The sequence below is a fragment of the Colobus angolensis genome, unplaced genomic scaffold (genome assembly GCF_000951035.1).
Source record: "Colobus angolensis palliatus isolate OR3802 unplaced genomic scaffold, Cang.pa_1.0 Scaffold177, whole genome shotgun sequence".
NCBI lineage: Eukaryota > Metazoa > Chordata > Mammalia > Primates > Cercopithecidae > Colobus > Colobus angolensis.
Window position 1 is genome coordinate 5,131,220 of NW_012114899.1, and position 24,733 is coordinate 5,155,952.

The 24,733-nt window shown below is 33.8% G+C and overlaps 1 protein-coding gene across 14 annotated transcripts in view; it reads right to left on the minus strand.

Moving 5' to 3' along the window:
• Positions 1-24,733, minus strand: part of PCDH15 (protocadherin-related 15) — a 1,021,780-nt gene that overhangs the window by 864,134 nt on the left and 132,913 nt on the right. For all 14 annotated transcript variants that reach the window (XM_011938778.1, XM_011938777.1, XM_011938779.1 and 11 more), the window contains exon 2: positions 4,524-4,642. In XM_011938778.1, the coding sequence (XP_011794168.1) occupies positions 4,524-4,614 (91 nt within the window). In that variant the 5' untranslated portion in view covers positions 4,615-4,642. The remainder of the gene's footprint in view (positions 1-4,523; positions 4,643-24,733) is intronic.

The window sequence follows — 24,733 nt, forward strand, 5'->3', positions numbered from 1 at the left end:
ATAAAGTTGGGGGCATCATATTACCTGACTTTATACTGTAAGGCTATAAAAAAAAAAAAAAAAAAAAAAAAACAGCATGGCATTGGGATAAAAATAGACACATAGATCTATGGACACAATAGGGAAACCAGAAAATAAAATCACATATATATAACCACAGTTCTTCAACAAAGCTGACAAAATTAAAAATTGGGAAAAGGTCACCCTATTCAATAAATGGTGCTAGGAAAACTGGCTAGCTAAATGCAGAAGAAAGAAACTTCACTCTTATCTCTCACCATATGCAAAAATTAACTCAATGAATTAAAAAATTTAAATTTAAGACCCAAAACTATAGAGATCATAGAATAAAACCTAGGAAAACCTCTTTAGACATTGGCCTAGGCAAATAATTTATAAATAATACTTCAAAAACAAATGCAACTAAAACAAAAGTAGACAAATGGGACTTAATTAAGCCAAAGAGTTTCTGCACAGCAAAAGAAACAACTATCAGAATAAACAGACAACCTATAGTATGGGAGAAAACATTTGCAAGTAATATATCTGACAAATGATTTATATCTGGAATCTATAAGAAACTTAAATCAACAAGAACAAAACATATAACTCCATTAATAAGTGAGGAAAGAACATAGACATTTCCCAAAAAATGAAATGGAAGTGACCAACAAACATATGAAAAACATTCAACATCACTAATCATTAGAGAAATGCAAGTTACAACAAAAATGAGACACCATTTCATCCCAGTCCGTTTGGACTTTTTATTATTAGATGTATCCTCAAAATCAAAACTAAATAAACCACAACATAAATGCTGCACACAACTTAGTCTGTTTACTTAACTGGGGAAAATATATTGGAACAATGGCTATGCATTACATATCTGTTTAAATCTTTCATAACATACAATTTAGCACAGGGTCCTGCTTCCTCTGCTTTCCGAGAATACCTGCTTCCTAGGTTCCCTACACTCAATTTGGGATCAGGGCACACTTCCCAATTCAAATACAATTTTCAGGATCATTAATGCATTAAAAGATAAACAACACAAATCCTAATGCTTTTTTTTTTTTTTTTTTTTTTTTTTTTTTTTTTTTTAGTAGACACAAAGTTTCACCATGTTGGCCAGGCTGATCTCAAACTCCAGACCTCAGGTGATCCGCCCCCGTTGACCTCCCAAAGTGCTGGGATTACAGGTGTGAGCCACCCCTAATGCTCTTTTATCAGAGCAAAATAACAAAATGATACACCATAAACTATAAATCTATTATGTACTCTAATTTTCTAGTAGCTCTATCAGCTACATTCTGACTTTTTAAACATAAAACAATACTATCAGCCTCATTTATGTTACTAGTACTTGCATAGATCTACAATCATTAACCAATGAAATGTCCATTATGGAACTGACCACCTACAAATTTTATTGCTTCGTTTAAAATCATCCCAGCAATTTGAAAGAGAAATTTTTAAAGATTCAATTCAAGTAAAAATATTGTTACATATTATTAAAAGTAATAATCATATAATTGTCCTTATAAATAATTTCACACAAAAGGATAATAATCGAATATTCAATTTTAGGATGAAGCGTTTATTAAAACAGCAATCCATTTTTTCTTCCCACCCCTTTATGTTTAATTAAAAAATACACAGAAAAGCAGAATCAATTATTCTTAATTTAAAATCCAGAAGTGTATTATTCTTCAATATGGATATACTAAGGATAGCTTAAACATATTTTCCTTCACTTTTCTCTGAAGCTCCTATTTATGTAACTACATATGTAAAATCATAATAGGCTAATCTAACCAGTAGATTAGCTATAACAAGTTTTATTTTCCTTTTGGCCTTTTCTTGCATGTCTCTATTCTGTTTACTACCATCACCACTGCTTTCTTTGAACCTAACCATGTACCTGCAAACCCAAAAATTTGGATAAAAATATTTATTCAAGTTATTCATGTCACATATTCCAGTTTAGTGCTAGTTTGTGTTAGCCATGATTTGCCTAGTCCTGATTTCAGCCCTACATGGCACAGGCTCATGATTTTATATGGATTAAAAGAAAGGAATTATAAAAATCATTTTTAGTCATACATAACTGAATGATTCAATAACACTAATGTCAAAGAGTCTCTAATCAATGGAAGTTTGAAAGGGCTAAAGGATTCAAAGGAGTCTGGGTGCGGTGGCTCAAGCCTGTAATCCCAGCACTTCGGGAAACCAAGGTGGGTGGATCACCTGAGGTCAGGGGTTCAAGACCAGTCTGGCCAACATGGCAAAACCCCATCTCTACTAAAAATACAAGTAAGTAAGTAAGTAAGTAAGTAAGTAAGTAAGTAAGTAAGTAAGTAAGTAAGTAAAGTAAGTAAGTAAGTAAGTAAGTAAGTAAGTAAGTAAATAAATAAATAAATAAATAAATAAATAAATAAATAACCAGGCATGGTGGTGGGCACCTGTAATCCCAGCTACTTGGGAGGCTGAGGCAGGAGAATCACTCGAACCCGGGAGCTGGAGGTTGCAGTGAGCTGAGATTGCTCCATTGCCCTCCTGCCTGGGAGACAGAGCAAGACTCTGTCTAGACAAAAAGAAAGAAAGAAGTGGGAGGAGACCTAAAGAAAGAGAATGCATCATTATATCTGGAGGCACATTAGAGGATACAAGCATGGAAGGAATAGTGAAATATACACACAGTTAGAAAACTGATAAAACAATATACAAAAAGTAAGTTTATCTGTCATACTTCCCATTTCTTCAATATTCCTAAGAACTGAGCCACTTCCAAGAGGAGAAACCCTACAAAGCATTACAGCTGTGTGAGTATAGTGTATTAAAGTCAGCCCCACGGTGCTGTATCACTTGGCAAGTCTGAAATTCCACTGGGATTCAGAAAGTTGACTATGTGATGCCCAATAATGACCTGATAATCTCGTATTAGAGGCAATGCAAATATATTTATAAGACTAAGAACTGTAACAAGCTTATGAAGAAAACCAATTTATAGCATTACAGGTTAAACCAGAAGTAATTTCCTCTGTTAACTAAAATTACATTACTAAAAAGTGCATGGTTTGTAGATGTCTAATGTGAAGACAGACAGATAGTAAATATTTTCCTGCTCAGTGTGAACACTAAATAAGAATGAAAATAGAATGCCTTATTATATAAAGTAATACCAATACATCGATTTGCAATCTACTCCTCTGGCACAATTTAAAATGTGTTCTTTAACTATAGAGTCACAACTCTTTTTCATTTCAATGTGTTTTCCTTCAAAATAGCAGTTATTTATATATACTGCTTTTGAAATTCATTTTTAGGCTGCAGATTCACAATCTCCATAAATGCCAGAGATGTGAAGTTAAATTCAGATGCACTTGAAGTAAACACTGTGCTAACTAGCAGCAGTGTTCAAAAGATTATGTTGCCAATTATATGAAAGGGAATACTATTGTGAATTATTCTGCAAAGCCCCAAAGAAGTTTATCTCTCACATTATTGAAGACTGAGAATGTCTTAATATATGCACAACTTGAACATTGTTTGGGAAAAAGCCAAACTAATTCATCTCTCTTCTGATCAATCAGTTCAGCCAAGCAAAGCACAAAATAAATTCACATCCTTTGCTGCCATTAAGAGCAACCAGTTTGCTTGTCTGTGCACCACGAATGCCAAACAAATCTTGAATAACAACAATGAAAAGTTAAAAGAAAAGAAAGACAGGAAAGAAATAAAACTCAATTTTCTTGAATAGAAAATTTCTAGGGAGGAAACATTTTCCATTTTTTTTCTTCTACCAAATTTAACATATTATATATATATCCTAAGTCTCATTAGAGGGTATTCTAAGACAGATTCTGCCATATTGAAATATCTAAGACAGGCACAATTGGGCCATTGCAAGCAAATTTAATGTATTAAATGGATTCTAAGGAACCTGAAAATTAATAAATCTTTCTAAAATGACTGACTTACTGTTAGGGGAAAACTTAAGAAATCAAATACCAAATCTTTTTTATTTTTCCATTCTTTCTAAAAAAAAAAAAAATAGTGGGGGATAAAATAATGCAATGCCCGGTTAAAGTGCCAACACCAAAAATACTTATGACTGCTACTTCTGACCCTTTTGGGGGGTCAAATTTTGTTGTCTTTTGTATTTCTAGCTTTGTTTGAGACTTTTGTTTGCATATATTCAAGGGTTAGTAAATACAGTTTAATATTGTTTCTATAGCAATAAGCATTTACCTAGCGAGTATAAGCATTCAAACAGAGGTCTTCCATCAGATTTTCTACTAAACTGTATTCCTTTTACCATACTGCAGTCTTTACTAAGAAACAAAGGACATGTGATTTCACTTTTCTAAGCTTATTTTAGTTAAGGTTAATTATTACACGGAGATACTAACCTTTCAATAATAAACTACAAATTAGCATTATTCATATCTGTGGTGTGTTTTCAATGCAATAACAAAAATCCTGGCTTGCTCTAAAGATCAAGCTAAAAGCAACCTTACCATCATCATACTGGCCCAAGCAGATTTCAACGAGAGAGCCCAGGATGATCCCTGAAGCTAAACAAGTCCAGAGATAAAACTGTCGAAACATCTTCTGTCAAAGCTCACTCAAAGCTGATCTGAAATAAAAGGAGGTAGAAAGAAACATTTGACATGTTCATTAATCTGTTACAGGTAAACACAATTGTCACAGCACAGAAAAGCCTTAATGACTTCATAGTTAATTACCTGTGCCATGTTATCCATTAACGAAGTAACACACTGGTTTAATGCACTGGAACTGTTTATCAACATGAATTTTCAGACAAGTAATCTCTAAGGAAAGACTTCTTTTCTGTTATTTAATTTTCCAGCAAGCAGGTTGAGAAGTTAACATACTAATAATATCAGAAGCACACTCTTTAAAATTTAAGACCTGCTGGGTAAGTCAAATGTTAATCAGTTTGAGTAAGTAAACTTACGTTGTCTACAGTATAACTTTACAAACAAGTGTAAGATAGTAAGCCAGTTGTTAGTATCCTACATGAGAATTTCAATGAAAATTTGTCTTATGCAATTAAGTAGAAAAGTCTATCATTAAAACGTTAATTCCTTTCTAGTAGAGTGATCAGAGATTGACTTAACTATGCCAGGAAAGACTGAGAAAAATCTGTCAATATTCACTACATCTGCTGTATGAAGCATTTGGATGCATTCCATTTTAATTTTCTTGTTTTACTTTTAAATCTTCCAGCAATTAAAAGAAAAAAAAAGAAAAAAAAGAAAAAGAAAACAACTGATTGAGAAATTAGTGGCCTGTGAGCACACACAAGAAAGTCTTATTGAAAGAATGACATGCTCATTTTCTTTGTAAATTTAGGAAATTATCCACACAGAATTGCTCAGAATGCCCCTGATTATAAATTGTGGCCCTGATTATAAATTGGAACACTGTTTCTCTAATTCAGAGGTTCCAAACTCAAATGCCTACAGAGTACAAGCAGACAAAGGAAAAGAATGAATTAGCCTAAGGGCACAACAGTGATGGTAGAGGCTGTGATAAACTGTGCAATACAAGGTTTTCTAAAGAGACCAGCTGGTGCTCAACTTCTGTCAATGGTTGTTAATGGGGGAATGCAAACCAGTGTTGCTGGGTCTTCTGATTTTCAAAGAGAAGGCAGAAATCCAAATTTTCATGTGATTTCCAAGTGTTTAGATGATTGTGCAATGTTCTTTATAAGACTAAATGCTTCTAGCAGCTAATATTGATTCCTCAAGTTCTCCAGTTTTCTATTTCTGCCCAGGATTCTCCCACTAGACTAGCTATGGATAAGGTTTATCAGAGGGTACAAAGGAATGATTTTAATTCTGCTTTTGTCTACATTTTATCTATTTTTGATTTATTGCCAAGTGTTTAATAATGTTTATTTGTCCAGTAGCACGTATAAATATATATAGAGAGAGAGCATTGTAAAATTGTATTAAAGGTGTAAGCTCTTTTTTAAACTAATGGGATACACAGTTCTTGACTTTAAAAAATCACTGCTCCAGCTCCCACACATTTTAAAATGAAGTCTATTCTTCTTTGTTTCTTTGTCTAAGATAAAAAAGGAGCCTGCCTTCTTTTTAGCTGGGTCTTCCACATTTTTCCCTAACTGGCAAAGTGCTTGGCCCCTGCATTTATAATTTCTAGGGACAGAAAGCCCAAAGAAGAACTCATTATTAGATGCCAAGAGATCATCATAATCCACACTAATGTGTAGAAAAAATAAAAATAAAATTGACCAATGCTACTGGTTGTGTAGAGCAGTGGATGAGTGTGGCTTCTTTTTAAATTCAAGCTTTTCAGCTTAATAGTTATATGACTTTGAAGAAATTAAATAGCATCTGTATCTCACATTCCTCATTATCATAATGGATATAAAATAGTATCTACCTCATAAGATTGTCTTAAACATTAAATATGTAAGGGAATATAAATACATGCTTAACACAGTGTACTTACTCACAGAACGAGTACCCCCTAAAGCTTAATATGAATCTTTCTGACTCAGCATTTATGGAACCTCCAAAGTCTTAAACACAGATTTACTCAATCTATCTTTAGCAAGGGCTATAAAGTAGATATTATTATCCCCATTTTATGGAGGAAAGGTCAGGCTCACAGAGAATAAGTGACTGGCTCAAGGTTATAAACTGGTGAGTGTCTGAAGAGACCATCAAGTCTGTGAGTAAGATACTTTTGCTCATTCCGTCAGAGAAAAGTATTGGAAAATTTCCCAGAAAACACAGGGCTCAGAAGTTTTCAAAGGATATGGAGGCCTAGGATGGCTTGCTGTATTGCTTCCCTCAAACTCTGAGAGACAGACATTTTAACCGCCTTCTCAAAGGATTATAGCCCTACTAAGATTTCTGTACACAATGACTTCAAATCTTTTTTTTTATTTGGAAAAATAAACATGACAACATTAAGAAATAAAACAATGTTACTTAAATTTTAAAAATATAAACAGAAACCATAGACAAATACAAAGGATATATATTAGAAAGGATATATATTAGAAAACAAAATAAATACAACCCAGAAAATGTATGTATTAGAAAACAAAATTAAAGAAAAAGCAGTATCTTAGCAAAGGACAAAAGGTCATAGTTGTGTTCCTGTGTGGGCCCTTGACCTGCCAGCTTGACTTCCTTTATACTAGTTTATACTATTATGCATTCACAAATTAGGGTATATTATTTTATTCCTGACTGAAGCTAATTTGGTTTCATGGAGCAGTCTCCAGGATAAAAATAACTGATGGATCATTATTTTAAAGTCATTAATGCCACTGCCATTATTATGCCTCCAGAAACAAAACCTCTTGATCTATGGCTCTGCATGTTTTTAGAGGATTATATGTATACTTTTGAAAGCATCACAGACAAAACTCATATAAAAATCAATTTAGAATAGATACAGCATTTATTGCCCAGAGGAATGAGATAATTTTAGGAGAAATATTATACTTATTTGTTTTTGAATAATGAGAATAATAATAATTTCTACAGCTTTTTTACTGTTTCATATATATCTGCCTTATTTCCAAATAAGTTTTAATCACTTCAATGGGCTCAATATTTACAGAGACCTGAAGGAAAGCTAGGACTCATCACATCAACCCACCCAAAACACAGAACACATATTGACTTTGTGAGAAAACCCAGTTTGTAAACAAAGGTATAATGAAAGGGCACAAAGAGATTGTGTAAAAGACTACAGGACCAGCATGTTTAGTACAATATTGTGACAATCAACTGACAACCTATAGTGGCACTTCTGTGATTGCGATCAAATTAATTGGAAGAGATCAAGTGCTTTAGACAAAAGATTGTCTTCGTTACTAGCTTTATAATCTCTAGAATTACAAGAGAAAGTCGTATAGAAGATGAATTCCAAAATCTTGCTAAGTGACTATAGGTAAATGAAAAGCATGTCAAGCAACACCTCTGTGGTGGTGCTTTACTTTTACTACAAATCCCACATCAGACTCTTTCCATGTTCCCCGAGGACAAATTTTTCCTCCAGAATTTATTGGCCAATAATGTTATGTTCTAAAAATCCAAAGCATGTTCAATTCTAAAAAGAATTGTAGGTGACCTATAAATGAATACGTTATTATACTTGTTTTTCAAGAGATAATTACATTGGTGTATTCAGTACACCTATAGCTAATAAAGTTATCCTTTTGCAATCGTGACTTAGAAATAGTATTCTCTTCTCAAAATACTGGGGAAAAGTGTTTGTTTCCTATTATAGTATAATATTACACATAAGTGGTTTGCATTCCATGCGCATTTTATGACACATGTTCCTTAGTCTTAAGAATATTTTACTGCAATTATTCAAGACAAACATATTAATTTTGAATTTCACATCATTTGTATTTTCTGCAAGATAAATCTAATATTTATTTCTCTGGCATTCAATGTTCTCAAAAATTAATTTCTTCAACAAGCACTTATAGAGGGTCTACTAGATACCACTCACTCTTCTAGGCAGTTAGAAAATATCAGTGAACAGAGCTGACACAGTTCTATGCTCCCGTGGATGTTATATTCCAGCAAAATAAAGATCCACAAACAACAAACACAAATAAGTTCTATAACATGTTAAAATGTAATAAGTGACATGAAAATAGCAGCTATCATTTCAAAATTGTATATTGTCACTTTACAATAATTTTCATTCAGTAAATGAACTGAGATTACACAAAGCAACCAAAATGCTATCTGATAAAAACTGAATGAGAACTTTACAGTGAAAGTATAACTATTCTGACAACCCTGACAGCATCCTTGATGGTATCTACTACTCTGAGTACAGATTTCTGTTCATCTCTTGGAAGGAGAATAAAGGTCTTTCACTGCCTTTCCCTTTCAAATATAAATCCAAAGACTGGAAATACACAAAAGTCTTTCTTTTTTCTGTTTATCCCTGCTCCCTGAGTCTTGGGTGGTCGCAGTGACACATGGCAAAAGCAGCCACGGTTGACACCACAGCAGTTTTCTCTTAAATACATTTTTGACAATGTTAATTATTTTTTAGCCTATGTCTCTGACTGCTATGTGAATAAACACTAATTTTCTTGAGATATCAAAGATTGGAACACACCGTCATTACCTTGATAAGAAACCCCATACCAATACACAACCATGAAGCAAGCTGGAGTCTCACAGTGAAGTGAGCTGTATGTATGCAGTCTGCCCTTCAACAGTTTGTTCAGCCAAACTACTGTTACTCCTGATCTGTAACAATATCTAAAGCTATAAAACTAAAACTTGTCACTGCTCTGTATTCCTCATGAGAAATATATGCTACTTACCTGCTGGAATAAAGCAAACTTCCCTTCAGAGCAACCTCAGCTTCAAACTAAAAACATGAGGCTTTCCAAAGTCACTATATCTTACCATACCAAATATGAATTTCCTTAAATGCCTAGAGAGAAAACTGTCTTCTACCTCAGCATAGTGGTAAATATTAATAACGTCTTCATCACTACAGAAAATACTTATCACCCTTCAGCATTACCAGATGAATCACCTTTTCTTTATTTAAAATGTGTAATATGAACTTTGGGAAAGTAAAATTTCAGAGAGCCTTTCAGATATATTCCCTCTTTCTAGATCACATTATATTTTTCTTTACTAAATATACATATGTATATGTTTATATCATATATTATCTATAAAAATATATTGATATTTATTGAAAATTTTATAGTTCATTTATACATAATATATTTATATATAAATTTGTTACATAGTCACATATACAATGTATATAAAGTATATATTTTATTTAAATTTACATTAATGATAAGTAGATATTGATATTATCTCCCACTTTTTTAAAGTTTGCAATTTAAATTCAAGGGGTTCCGTTGTAGCTAATTTGAGGTAAGGTTGGAAAGCAACCAATGTTTTTATAGGACACTGTGAGGTCCAGCTAAATCAGGCTTACTAGATCTTTGCTCGGGCTTACAGTTTGTTTTTTAAAATTATTTATTTATTTATTTATTTATTTTTAACACGCTACTACATCTGAATGTGCCTTCACTACCAAACTTAAAATACGTCTTAATTTGGCCAGGCATGGTGGCTCACGCCTGTAATCCCAGCACTTTGGAAGGTTGGGGCGGGTGGATAACTTGATGTTAGGAGTTTCAGACTAGCCTGGCAAACTTGGTGAAACCCTATCTCTACTAAACATACAAAATATTAGTGGAGGGTGGTGGTGCACACCTGTAATCTCAGTTACTCAGGAGGCTAAGGTAGAAGAACAGCTTGAACCCAGGAGGCAGAAGTTGCAGTGAGCTGAGATTTCACCACTGCACTCCAGCCTGAGCAACAGAGCAAGACAGACTCCATTTCAAATAAAAAGAAAATGTTAATTTGCTTTCTGGGTGCACTCTGTCTCTACATATAGATTTGCGCTAAACATGGTGGTATAAAATAAAATTGATGAAAATCAATTTTAAAATTAAGAATATAAATTATTAAGAACTAATCTTGCCATCACTTCAATCATTTACAAGGTCTTACATTTCAGTTTTAAACATTTTAAATATGTAATCAACAGTTGTAAACATTAAATGTAGAAATAAATTATTCAATTTTCTCACAATGACTTTGCTATTGAGCATGCACTATATTTCATTTTTTTAACCTAATATACATTTCAAGGCACTTTAGTAAAATAATTCCAAATTAGGAGATAAAGAAATTTCAATTGCCAATTTTTTGAGGTTTCCATTCAATCTATGTTTTTGGAACTTTCATCTAAATGTTAGTCTTTTAGACAAACACATTTCTCATTATTTCTTAGAAAAGTATTTGGAAGAAAGCTTAGTATGAAAGGAGTGAGCAAACTGAAATACAAAAAAAGAAGCCCAAATATTATTTCATTAGTGGAGTGTGTAGCTTAAAAATATAACCAAGCAAATTTAAAATGGAGTTTTAATGCTCAAGCAAATGCATGCATAATTTTAAAAAAGAAGCTTGAAAGAGAGTTCTGTACAATGTCATTCCCTGGCACAGGAAAATGATTCTGATTAATACTCGTGTTTGATGAATATTATAGATTCTAAGAAACACGAATAAATTAATGAGTACATGAGTATTTTCCTAAGGCAAATCCATCAGCAACAAAATTCAAAAGTATTAAGTCAGTCAAGAGAGACTAAACGTAAAAATATGAAAATGCCAGTGACTTGTATGATATAATGTAATAAAAGTCCTGGCTCTGGAATGAGCGAGTCTTGCATTGCATTCCTAGTTTTGCTGCTTTTGGAGGGCTATATAAGGGTAAACTAGTTAAAACTTGTGAGAATCAGTTTAAAATTAGGACACTAAAATCCATTTTATTCTTCTGTAATTGATAGATGAAAATTTGAACAAAAAATAAAAATTAAGAATATTCATTTGTTCATTTATAAGTGTTTGAAGAGCGCTGATTCTGGATAATGTACTTTATAAGATGCAGTGGCTACAGCTTTATGAGAAAAACTGAATGAATTAATAATAAATAATAGTCTTTATGGAGTTTTCAGTCTAACAGTGTGACAGCCACACCTAAAGCAGTTCACAATGAATCAAATCCTCATATAATACTATTCTATAGATCAGGGATTCAGTGCTGGTCCATGGCCTGTTAGCAACCAGGCCATGGAGCAGGAGGTGAGTGGTGAGTGAGCAAGCAAAGTTTCATCTGTATTTAAAGCCCCTCCCCATCATTTGCATTACCACCTGAGCTCCGCCTCCTGTCAGATCAGTAGCAGCATTGGATTCTCATAGGAGTACAATCTCTACTGTAAACTGCACATACAAGGGTTCCACGTTGCACGCTCCTTACAAGAATCTAATGCCTGATGATCGATCTGTCATTGTCTCTCATCATTCCCAGATGGGATCATGTAGTTGCAAGCAAACAAGTTCAGAGTTCCCACTGATTCTATATTATGGTGAGTTGTATGATTATATCATCATATATTATATTATAATAATAATAGAAATAAAGTGTATAATAAATGTAATGGACCTGAATCATCCCAAACCACTCCCCTGCTCGCAGCTCCAGATCAGTGGAAAATTTATTTTTCATGAAACTGGTCCATAGTGCCAAAAACTTGGAGACCACTGCCATAGACAGTGGAATCTATGACTTACTTTTAATGTGTAGAATATGATAAAGAATAAGGTGTTATTTTCTTGTTTCAATTAAGTTATATAAAATTCAGTCTTAGCACATTGGAGAAAGAGAAATCTTCCTGCTCTGTGTAAAGAAGCAAACATATTGTAAACTGCCTTTGGAGAGGGACATATGCCAGGGAACTCCCGGTGACTTCTGGGACCAGACAATGGCCCCCAGACAACAGCCCTCAGTCATAGAACCAAAAAGAAATGAATTCTGCCAACAATCTAAATGAGTTTTGTAAAACAATTGCATTCTATATTGTTAATTACATTTTGAAAAGAAATGAGTTAAACACTAAATAATGAGATTTTAATTATTTTATATATGATCAATTATATACATTAAATTCATTTTTTTATAAATCTAGTTACTACTTTTCTGTTTCTTATATTGAACAAAATTTGAAATATAACTCAGTCATATTACTTTGTTTGCTTTTGCCACTACCAGAGCTTGGTAGGAAATAAGGTTTTAAATAATAGTCTTCTAAATAGGTGACAGATTTAGAATAAAAGATTCATAACAGTTCTAATTTTAAGAAATGACTTCACATGTTTAATGAAATAGCAAACGGGTAGTATTTACATTTCTAATTTGTTTTTCTTAAATCTGCTTGCATTTAAACAATGTAAAATTAATTGGTAAAGCATGTCATTTAAAAAAAATTAAATTAAATTTCTAGGATACATGTCCAGAACGTGTAGTTTGTTACATAGGTATACATGTGTCACGGCAGTTTGCCGCACCCATCAATCCATCATCTACATTAGGTATTTCCCCTAATGTTATCCCTCCCCCTAACCCCTACAACCCCCGACAAGCTCCAGTATGTGATGCTCCCCTCTCTGTGTCCATGTGTTTTCATTGTTCATCTCCCACTTATGAATGAGAATATGTGGTGTCTGGTTTTCTTTTCTTGTGTTAGTTTGCTGAGAATGATGGTTTCCAGCTGCATCCAAGCATGTCATTTTTATTAGATATAGTTGGTAATAGAAGGAAACATATAACTTTTTTGTTGTTTTATTTGAGACTCAGTTTCACTCTTGTTGCCCAGGCTGGAGTGCAATGGCAGGATCTTGGCTCACTGCAACCTCCGCCTCCCGAGTTCAAGCGATTTTCCTGCCTCAGCCACCTGAGAAGTTGGGATTATAGGCATGCACCACCATGCCCGGCTAATTTTGTATTTTTAGTCGAGTCGGAGTTTCTCCATGTTGGTCAGGCTGGTCTGGAACTCCCGACCTCAGGTGATCTGCCCGCCTTGGCCTCCCAAAGTGCGAGGATTTATAAACTGAAATGTGTTTGCTGAACACAAAGGAAAGGCTAAGAAGGATTATCGCAAAATATTTGACCTATACTTGGGGGAGGAAGTGACTTGTCAGAGAAGTCTTACATGAGGAACAAATTCTTACGTTGAAATATGAAAGTATTTCTTTCATATTGTACCTGGCCAACATATAACTTTTAATATTTATTTAAATATTAACATGTATGTAATGGATACTAGAGTAAATACTGATTGGGAAACACAAACTGTCACTAATAAAATGTTTGTTTTCTATATAGCTTTAACATGTACTTTTAACATGTACGTATAACATTTATTTAACACGAATAGAGTAGAAAATGTGTACTTTAATACTTTGCTAGGTGACATGTTTAAGTAGAAGGAATAAAACTAGGTTTATCCTCCATTGCCCCTCTTCTTATAAGAGGGGCCATATTTCACATGTCGTATCTTTTCTACACTTTATTTATATTTCGCATTATATGAAGTCTAACCAGAGATCATAAAGTTGCACAGCATATCAATGCAGAGGCAGAATCAACATTCTACACACATCACTTTTTATTTTCTTTGCAGGATTTTTTAAGGTAAGGTCTCCGGTCAACTGACCTGCAACTGTTTAATTTATAATAATTTTAAAATAGTAAAATTATCTCAAGAACTAAGTTTGTACATTTGATGTTGATAAAAATAATGCTAACAGTGAATAGTTTTTGAGTATAATAGATGTCAATATTATTGAAATCATTAGATATGCTTTAATAATTTTAGAAACAAATGGTAAACTGTTGCATTTCGTTTCTCTTTGTACTTTACCAATTATACTAAGAAAATCATGTTTGAAACTTATAGTCTAGAACGTCTGCAGAAATATCAGCTCAAATACAGTAACTCAAAGTCTAATACAGAAAGACATCCATGTAAGCAAGCATTTCACAAATATTTCTAAGCTTTGGTTTGATAAATATTAAGCTTTTATCATTTATCTTATAAATCTACATGATTAAAGAAATGATCAACCTTCTCAACTGGCAAAACGTGAAGATGAATAATTTGACTTAGAAAAATAACTAATTGTATAGTCATGTAAGCCCTCCATTTATGATACAAATCCATAAAGGTCACTGTCATATTTCTTAGAGATTGGATTTTAATGTAAAGCTGAGTTTTATTTTTCCAGAAAACTGTAATTTTTATTGAAAATAGTTCATGTAGAGGCCAGGCATGGTGGCTCACGCCTCTAATCTCAGCACTTTGGGAGGCCGAGGCAGGCGGATCACAAGGTCAGGAGGTCGAGACCATCCTGGCTAAAACGGTGAAACCCCATCTCTATTAAAAATACAAAAAATTAGCTGGGCGTGGTGGCGGGCGCCTATAGTCCCAGCTACTCGGGAGGCTGAGGCAGGAGAATGGTGTGAACCCAGAAGGCAGAGCTTGCAGTGAGCTGAGATTGTACCACTGCACTCCAGCCTGGGGAACAAAGCGAGACTCTATCTCAAAGAAAAAAAAAAAGAGTTCATTTTTAAGCAGATTTATGGAGTTCAAACTCATGTTGTCCAAGAGTCAATTGTAAGTAATTTTATAATTGTAAAACTCTGTCTTATCTGTAAATGATAAGATATTACAATTAGTTGGTTCTTTATGTTTGAGGGACAAATAAAATTTAAATAAGTTCTTTTACAAAGACTATGCTTCATGAGTAATACACTAAGAACATTAGTCTCTTCCTACAAACACCTAATTTTATAGTGTAGCCTCGCATTTCAAAATTACCAAACTGAAAAGTAGTCGTTCTCTCTCCTAGTGCCAATGCTCTCTATGGTACGTTCATTACTAGAGTACATTTTTTCTAACTTAAATTTTTAAATTTATTACATTAAGTATTAGATTATGCTATTATATAGTAAATTCAAACTGCCTGTATATTTTTATCCTATTAAAATGATACAGACATTAAATTTTATAGGCATTCTAATGATTGTTTTTCATTTTTCCATAGTTTTAAAATAAGTTGTTATATGTCCCTTGGGGTTGGGGATTATTTTAGGAATATTTTACTACTTATGAATATTCCAAAAGTCAATAATGAAAAGTATTTAGTTCCCAACACACCATGGCAAGATATTTTATAAATGAAAGACATAATTTCATTCTGAACTTTTTTTTTCCAAGGCCTTTCCATGTTTTTTTTTTTTTTTCAATCTAAACTAATTTTTAACTCTGTATTTATTACCATAACCATATTTCATTTCATTTTATTTTTAGCTAGTTATTTCTGCCTAGGCATTTTCTCCTTTTTCATATTTCAACCTAAGAATTTGTTCCTCATGTAAGACTTCTCTGACAAGTCACTTCGTCCCCCAAGTATAGGTCAAATATTTTGCAATAATCCTTCTTAGCCTTTCCTTTGTGTTCAGTGAACACATTTCAGTTTATAATTACATTGCTTGTCAGTGGGCACTTTGGCAATATTTGTGTTTCACTTTATTCCCTTGAGAAGAGGAATCATTAGCCAAACTCCTATCCAGCTTTTTATCTCAGAGCCCAGAAAATAGCTTAGCACAGATTAGCATTGACGTTTTGAATGAATGAATTAAAAAAAAAAAAGTTATCGTTTTCACAAAATGTTCCTATTATTTACATTAAAGCTAATTTGCTCTTCTCAAATCTATATTATATATGAAATTTAGTTTTATCACTTATTCCTGCAGCATTTGCTGAATATGCAAAGATCGATAATTGATAAATTCTAAAGAAGTTCTATTTCCTTTAAGACACATTTAAGGTATTGTTGGAGAAAGGGCTATGAATACTGTAAATCCTCACAGAGAGTATGGAGATGTTTTTACATAAATATGTATTTATTATAAAATAATATTTTAAATTGTTAAACTTAGATGAAATATATACTTATAAGAATACAATTCTAATATACTTGGAAAATAAGAACCAAATCTCAGCCTGTAAATTAAAATTTATGGGTTATATACAGCGAAAACTATTGGGGCTGTTTTTGTTGCTGTGACCCAGTTAAACTAATCTTTTCTCAAATTTCATCCCTATATCTGAGTATACTAATATTGGCAAAGCCCTCTGTATCCTAAAACAACATCTATTTTAATATGTCTTCATAGAAAAGTCATTAAAAAGCAGCGAACATAGCCACCAAGTACTATTTTAATATTGTTGTTGAAATGACTAAATTAATAGAAAGTGACAAAAAGTACTTTAAGAAGAATTTTAAAAAACAAAAAGAAAAGATTGAACAAAGCATATATGGAAATATAAATTATAATTTTCTTCCACTTTATTAACACTCTTGTTTAATTAGGCAATAATTACTTTAAAAATTAACGCTTTTTCCTTAGAATTACTACTGAAGTTGAAAGGTTCAAGTTTTTAATTACTCTTCATAAAGCATGCAGTGAAACTTTCAAAACTATGAAAAGTTTTCTATTTTACATGATTCAGCAAGATATTTATCTTAGAAAAACATCATTAATAAGTACAAAATTTCATTTAAATTTACAGCAAGAAACTTTTTCATTTTCCTTTCCAGTCAGAGATGGGTGGAATAAATCAAAATCAAGGATCTTTTGTGGATGAAAGGAAGTAGAAATCTTAAGATTAGAAACTCACTAATGTGATGCCCATGGGCAAAGATGAAATCAGATATTATAGATGATTTTGAAGTTGCAGTTTTGATAATGATAAAGGTATAGTGAAAGGGAGAATTGAAGCAGAAATGAATTTCATATTGTTGCCCATACCAATCAACTCATCAAGCATTTCAAAAGTGTACTCTGGGCATGACATGGTGGCTCACACATGTAATCCTAGCACTTTGGGAGGCCAACATAAAATGATGACTTGAGGCCAGGCGTTTGAATTCAGCCTGGGCAAAGCAGCAAGATCCAGTTTCTGCAGAATAGAGAAAATAAAAAAAAATTAACCGGGAGTAAGGGCACACACCTGAAGTCCTACCACCCTCCAGAGGTGGATAGGGGAGGATAGCTTGAGTCCAGGAGTTCAAGGTTACAATGAGGTATTATCATGTTACTTGGGGAACAGTTTGAGAGCCTGTCCCAAAAAAACAAATAAACAAAAAAGTATATTCCACTAATACCTTGTAAATGGGGGTGTATGAAGATTTTTAAATCAGATATAATTATAATAGGGTGTGTGCATGGCAGTGTGCGTGTGTGTGTGTGTGCATGGCAGTGTGCGTGCGTGTGTGTGTGTGTGTGTGCACGCATGTCAGGTCACATCGCATATATTCAGTGTAAGCACCATAGTTATTTCAGGAAGGGATCATAAATGCATAAGAATCTAAGTGTCCACAAAATACTGTAAATAAATAACTAAGGCTGACTGAGAAATAATGGGGGCTCTGGAAACTTTGCTGAATTTAAATTTAGCAACTTTGCAGAAGTCTACATCTATTTTTTCCATCTTCCAATTTTTTAGATAACACTGAGTGTTTAGATTTTCATATGAAATTATGAAATTTAATTGTTTTAATTAAACTATTTTTAATGTATAGTGTTGGCCAATAAAATGCAGCTTTTTGTGCCATCCAGACCACGTTGCAATTGTTCAAAAACCTTGGGCTTAAGGATCTGTTAGTAAAATGACATTTGTTTGATCAGAGCTCTCTCTCCCTATGCATTTGGGACCACTGTACTATCATCACATCCAAAACTTACTTTAATAACCATAATCTTTGAAAACTCTCATACTTTAGAGTATCTTCCTGCCTAGAAAAATCTTAATATATGCACTAACCATAAAGATAATGTACCAGGATGTCCACGCTACCTGACTTCAAACTATACTACAAGGCTACAGTAACAAAACAAGGCTACAGTAACCAAAACAGCATGGTACTGGCACCAAAACAGATATATAGACCAATGGAACAGAACAGAGCCCTCAGAAATAATACCACACATCTACAACTATCTGATCTTTGACAAACCTGACAAAAACAAGAAATGGGGAAAGGATTCCCTATTTAACAAATGGTGGTGGGAAAACTGGCTAGCCATATGTAGAAAGCTGAAACTGGATCCCTTCATTACACCTTATACAAAAATTAATTCAAGATGGATTAAAGAATTAAATGTTAGACCTAAAACCATAAAAACCCTAGAAGAAAACCTAGGTAATACCATTCATGACATAGGCATGGGCAAGGACTTCATGTCTAAAACACCAAAAGCAACGGCAACAAAAGCCAAAATTGACAAATGGGATCTAATTAAAAACAGGCAACCTACAGAATGGGAGAAAAATTTTGCAATCTACTCATCTGACAAAGGGCTAATATCCAGAATCTACAAAGAACTCAAACAAATTTACAAGAAAAATCAAACAATCCCATCAACAAGTGGGCGAAGGATATGAACAGACACTTCTCAAAAGAAGACATTTACACAGCGAACAGACACATGAAAAAATGCTCATCGTCACTAGACATCAGAGAAATGCAAATCAAAACCACAATGAGATACCATCTCACACCAGTTAGAATGGCGATCATTAAAAACTCAGGAAACAACAAGTGTTGGAGAGGATGTGGAGAAATAGGAACACTTTTACACTGTTGGTGGGATTGTAAACTAGTTCAACCATTGTGGAAGACAGTGTGGTGATTCCTCAAAGATCTAGAACTAGAAATACCCTTTGACCCAGTCATCCCATTACTGGGTATATACCAAAAGGATTATAAATCATGCTGCTATAAAGACACATGCACATGTATGTTTATTGCAGCACTATTCACAATAGCAAAGACTTGGAACTAACCCAAACATCCAACAATGATAGACCGGATTAAGACAATGTGGCACATATACACTATGGAACACTATGCAGTCATAAAAAATGATGAGTTAATGTCCTTTGTAGGTACATGGATGAAGCTGGAGACCATCATTCTCAGCAAACTATTGCAAGGACAAAAAACCAAACACTGCATGTTCTCACTCATAGGTGGGAACTGAACAATGAGAACACTTGGACACAGGAAGGGGAACATCACACACGGGGCCTGTCGAGGGGTGGGGAGAGAGGGGAGGGATAGCATTAAGAGATATACCTAATGTAAATGATGAGTTACTGGGTGAAGCACACCAATACGGCACATGTATACAATGTAACAAACCTGCACGTTGTGCACATGTACCCTAGAACTTAAAGTGTAATAATAATTTTAAAAATATAGATAAGATAGATAGATAGATAATGTACCAGGATGCCGAGGATATATTACATGGAAATTTTAGAACTGCTGTTACTCAGGATTTTCTCAAAACAGAATTATTCAGAAATATCAGGTTGTTACTTTACAAAGTTATACACACACACACACACACACACATTTATATATGTACAAAGAGTTTCTTGAATGCATATCTACCTTTAAAGTAAGAATGCATTTTGGGCATAGTCATCACCAACACAAATTTCATTCTTGCCTCATGTATTGATATATGCTCTAAAGTTTGTAATCATATGAGCAATTTTTAAAACGATACCAGATTCCTAGATTGAAGACATTTGGATGACATTTATTTATATTTTTCATACTATTTTGAGTTTGAGGGATGATGTTAGAAAATCCTATAAACTATCTTTTGGTGCTTTCTGCTTTTTTTTTTTTCTTGGTGAGCAACACTAAGACTGGCATTTCAACTTCCAATGAGGGTCCATATATAATACTTAGTTAAGCATATTGCTGCTAAACTCAAACAAATTTTAAAAACAAAAAGACATATAAATGATTGAAAGCAAGAGAATTGTTCCCTGTAGATGTTTTCTAATTTTTAATTAATTGAATTAAAAATAACCCTTTCCAAGTGAATTGTAGACATTGGTTACCACCTTCAAGATCATCATTTATGTGTTTGTGAAGGTAAAAAGAGAAGGCATACATAATATTGTATTTGTAATAAATATAACTTTTTAAAGTAACATAACATCTATATAAGGCAGGAAATAATATTGATACAACATTGAATAGATATAGATCTGATGATATAGTTGGAATTCTCCAAACCCTTGCATAACAATTATGTAATCAATGTGAATTGAAAAACATATAATAGATAACAATATATGTGATATAGTAGACTGTCCAATACTTTGTTGGTCTAAACTACAAAATTTGCCCTGATGATTGCTGTATTGAAGAGAAAAACAATTATGTGTATATCATGATACTTATCAAAAAAGACTGTAGACAAATAAAAAGCACACTAACAGAACACACTGTTTCATGTTAATTAAAGGGAGAAACACTGTTTATAGAAATTAGCCTCCAAAAATCATTCTTTGTGAAAACTCATAAGTAAACTAATTTTAATACTCTCAGTTATAACTAAAATGGCATCATCCACTATCTTCCACTAACTAAGTATTAAATACAGAGCATAAGCTATTCCAACTGTCATATTAAACAACTTTAAGTATGGCTTATGTCTATAATTTTCTTGTAATCTCATTCTGAATGGAACTTTCTTGAGCAACAGTAATTACAGAGGAGGTAAGAGTCTGGAAATAGTTTATTTGTTTATAGAAAGAAAAACTAATAAGAGAATGAAATACTTCGTGTAATTAGAAAAGTTTTGTTTAAACTTCCATTAGAAGTAAAATAATGCCACAAACTGAAGTGAATCCCTGGTTATTTTTAAAGCATTATTGTTACTCTAGTTTCTTAAAAACAAATTAAGCAGAGCACTCATTTTTTCCAATAGCTTGTAAACTTTTGAATCTTGGGTATAATTTTAATTCTTGAGAGTATCACATATTTGATAAAGAATGTTTGTCTAAGATATCTATGCATATGTGTATTTGAGTACATGCTATATTAATATATGTGTATTAGTCTGCCAAGATAAAATAAAACTAATCAAAGCATTTATTATTTAACTTTGATTAAATATATTAGCTCCTTTATAGATGCTGCTCATTTATAAGAGGTTAGGTTTCCTCCCCTAGGAGAAAAGGGATGAGTTATGTTTTTCTTGGGACAGATGTAGTGTGGTAAATGCAGTGATAAGAGATAAATGAAAATAAAGAGAAGCACTTAACCAAACAGAATGAAAAGAACAATAACAGAGAAGAGCATGTGGGGACAGTGTTTGAGGTTACTTTTTCTTTTTTCCAAAATGATTTTTTGCAATTCATGAAAACAAGCCTGAAGCGTAAACTTGTCATCTCATTTTGAGATGCATTTCTCCTTATATTAGGTATTAAAATATAATGATCAGGCATATTTGTAGGACTCTTTTCACCTTGTTTGAAATGTATTACTTCACAAAGTCTTTGTAGAGCTTTCTTTTTTTTAAGAAAAGAAGAAATAATACAGATATAGTTTAGGTTGTGTTAATGCTTGAAGAAAGATGTAAAGGGAGTGATATGCTTTATTTGTGTCCCCACCCAAATCTCACCTTGAATTGTAATCATCCCCACATGTCAACGGTGGGGACAGGTGAAGATAATTGAGTCATGGGGCAGTTTCCCCCATACCATTCTTGTGGTAGTGAATAAGTCTCAGGAGATCTGGTATTATAAATGGGAGTTCCCCTGCACAAGCTCTCTTGCCTGCCGCCATGTAGGACATCACTTTGCTGCTCCTTCACCTTCTGCCATGATTGTGAGGCCTCCCCAGCCATGTGGAACTGTGAGTCAATCAAACTTCTTTTCTTTATACATTATCCAGTCTTGGGTATGTCTTTATTAGCAGCCTGAGAACAGACTAATACAAGAAGAGAAAGAAGTTTGGAGTAGGGAGAAGGTTGCTAGGGTATTCAAGGAAAATCCTCTGAAAATGACACTTGAGCTGAGACCTGAATAAACCAAGGGACATTTTAGAGAATCCCGTAACAGAGAAGCAGGCATACCACTTTCAATGGCTCTGGGTTGGGAGCATGCCAGCCATGGATGAGAAACAGTAAATAGGCCAGATTAATGAGAGGGAGGAAATAGTACTTGAGATGAGAGATGTAGCCAACAGGAAACTGAGAGAATGGAGGTGCCACTTACTGGAATGTGTTCCTCCCTATTGGGGAGCAGCAGGTTTGGAAATCAAGAGTTTGGCTTTGATTGTGCAAATACAGTTTGAAATATCTATTAAACTACCAAATAAAGATGTCCCATAGATCGTAGATTGATATGAATGAATCTTAAAGTCAGGGTAGACACAAAATTGCCAGTAGTGAAATGAACATGGAACTAACATAGGCTATCTATGGAGGATGTACAAAGAGAGAAAAATCAGGACTTGCAAATATTTAGAGGTCAGAAAAATAAAGGGTATGTAGCTAAAGAGATAAGAAGGAGTGAGAGGGAATGCCTGAAGCCAAATGAAGAAAGGATTTCAAACAGGAAAGAATGCTGATATGTCAAAGTGCCACTAATAGGTTGACGAAGATAAGGACTGAGGATTAACTATTGCGTATTTGCAAAACAGAAGTCACTGACACCCTTGAGAGGAGTGGTGTTAGTGGAGAAGTGGAAACAAAAGCCTGACTAGAGGTTTTCAAGAAAATAGAATTCATATAACTTTTTAGTGTTTGTTTTTTTGTTTTTTTTTTACTGTGCAAGTGAGCAACAAAATGAGGAGACAGGAAGACAGTGGAGACAATGAGTCCAGGAACTTGGCACATGTGTGCACTTGCGTTAAAGACAGAGCTACTACTAATGAAAGTAATCAATTAAAAGGTACAGTACAGATAAAAAAGGAGAGAGAATGGACACACCTGCACAGTAAGAGGAAAGTCTTTTCTTAGGTTGGCAGAGCAAATTAGTTCCTCTAGACACTGGTAATTAACCAGAGAGAAGGTCCAGGATAGGTGGAAGTTTGGGGATGAGAAATATGTATTGGAGCTTTGAGGATAAAGAGAATTTATGAAGGATTCCTTTGAAAAGTAATAGTGCAAACTAACTGGGAAAATGGGATACAGTTATTGCATAGGGATGATGGACCACTTGATGTTTGTTTTCTCTTTTATTCTCCAGACACATGAAGCCGTTGGCATGTAGGATTAGAGTAGACAGACTACTAATTATTTTTATGTTTTTACATTTAGTTTTCTTTAAAATATTTCTTCAAGTTTGCCTAGTAAAATATTTTGAATCTTAAAATTATCAGAGTGAACAGGCAACCTACAGAATGGGAGAAAATTTTTGCAATCTACTCATCTGACAAAGGGCTAATATCCAGAATCTACAATGAACTCAAACAAATTTACAAGAAAAAAACAAACAACCCCATCAAAAAGTGGGGAAAGAATATGAACAGACATTTCTCAAAAGAAGACATTCATACAGCCAACAGACACATGAAAAAATGCTCATCATCACTCGCCATCAGAGAAATGCAAATCAAAACCACAATGAGATACCATCTCACACCAGTTAGAATGGCAATCATTAAAAAGTCAGGAAACAACAGGTGCTGGAGAGGATGTGGAGAAATAGGAACACTTTTACACTGTTGGTGGGATTGTAAACTAGTTCAACCATTATGGAAAACAGTATGGCAATTCCTCAAGGATCTAGATCTAGATGTACCATATGACCCAGCCATCCCACTACTGGGTATATACCCAAGGGATTATAAATCATGCTGCTATAAAGACACATGCACACGTATGTTTATTGCGGCACTATTCACAATAGCAAAGACTTGGAAGCAACCCAAATGTCCATCTGTGACAGACTGGATTAAGAAAATGTGGCACATATACACCATGGAATATTATGCAGCCATAAAAAAGGATGAGTTTGCGTCCTTTGTAGGGACATGGATGCAGCTGGGAACCATCATTCTTAGCAAACTATCACAAGAACAGAAAACCAAACACCGCATGTTCTCACTAATGACATCACTTGGACTCGGGAAGGGAAACATCACACATCGGGGCCTATCATGGGGAGGGGGAGGGGGGAGGGATTGCATTGGGAGTTATACCTGATATAAATGACGAATTGATGGGTGCTGACGAGTGGATTGGTGCAGCACACCAACATGGCACAAGTATACATATGTAACAAACCTGCACGTTATGCACATGTACCCTAGAACTTAAAGTATAATAATAAAAAAAAAGAAAAAAAAGTCTAAAATAAACATGTTCATGGGTAGTAATTACTTAAAACACTTGGATATTAGCACGGAATGAAACTTCTCTTTCTGTTCTG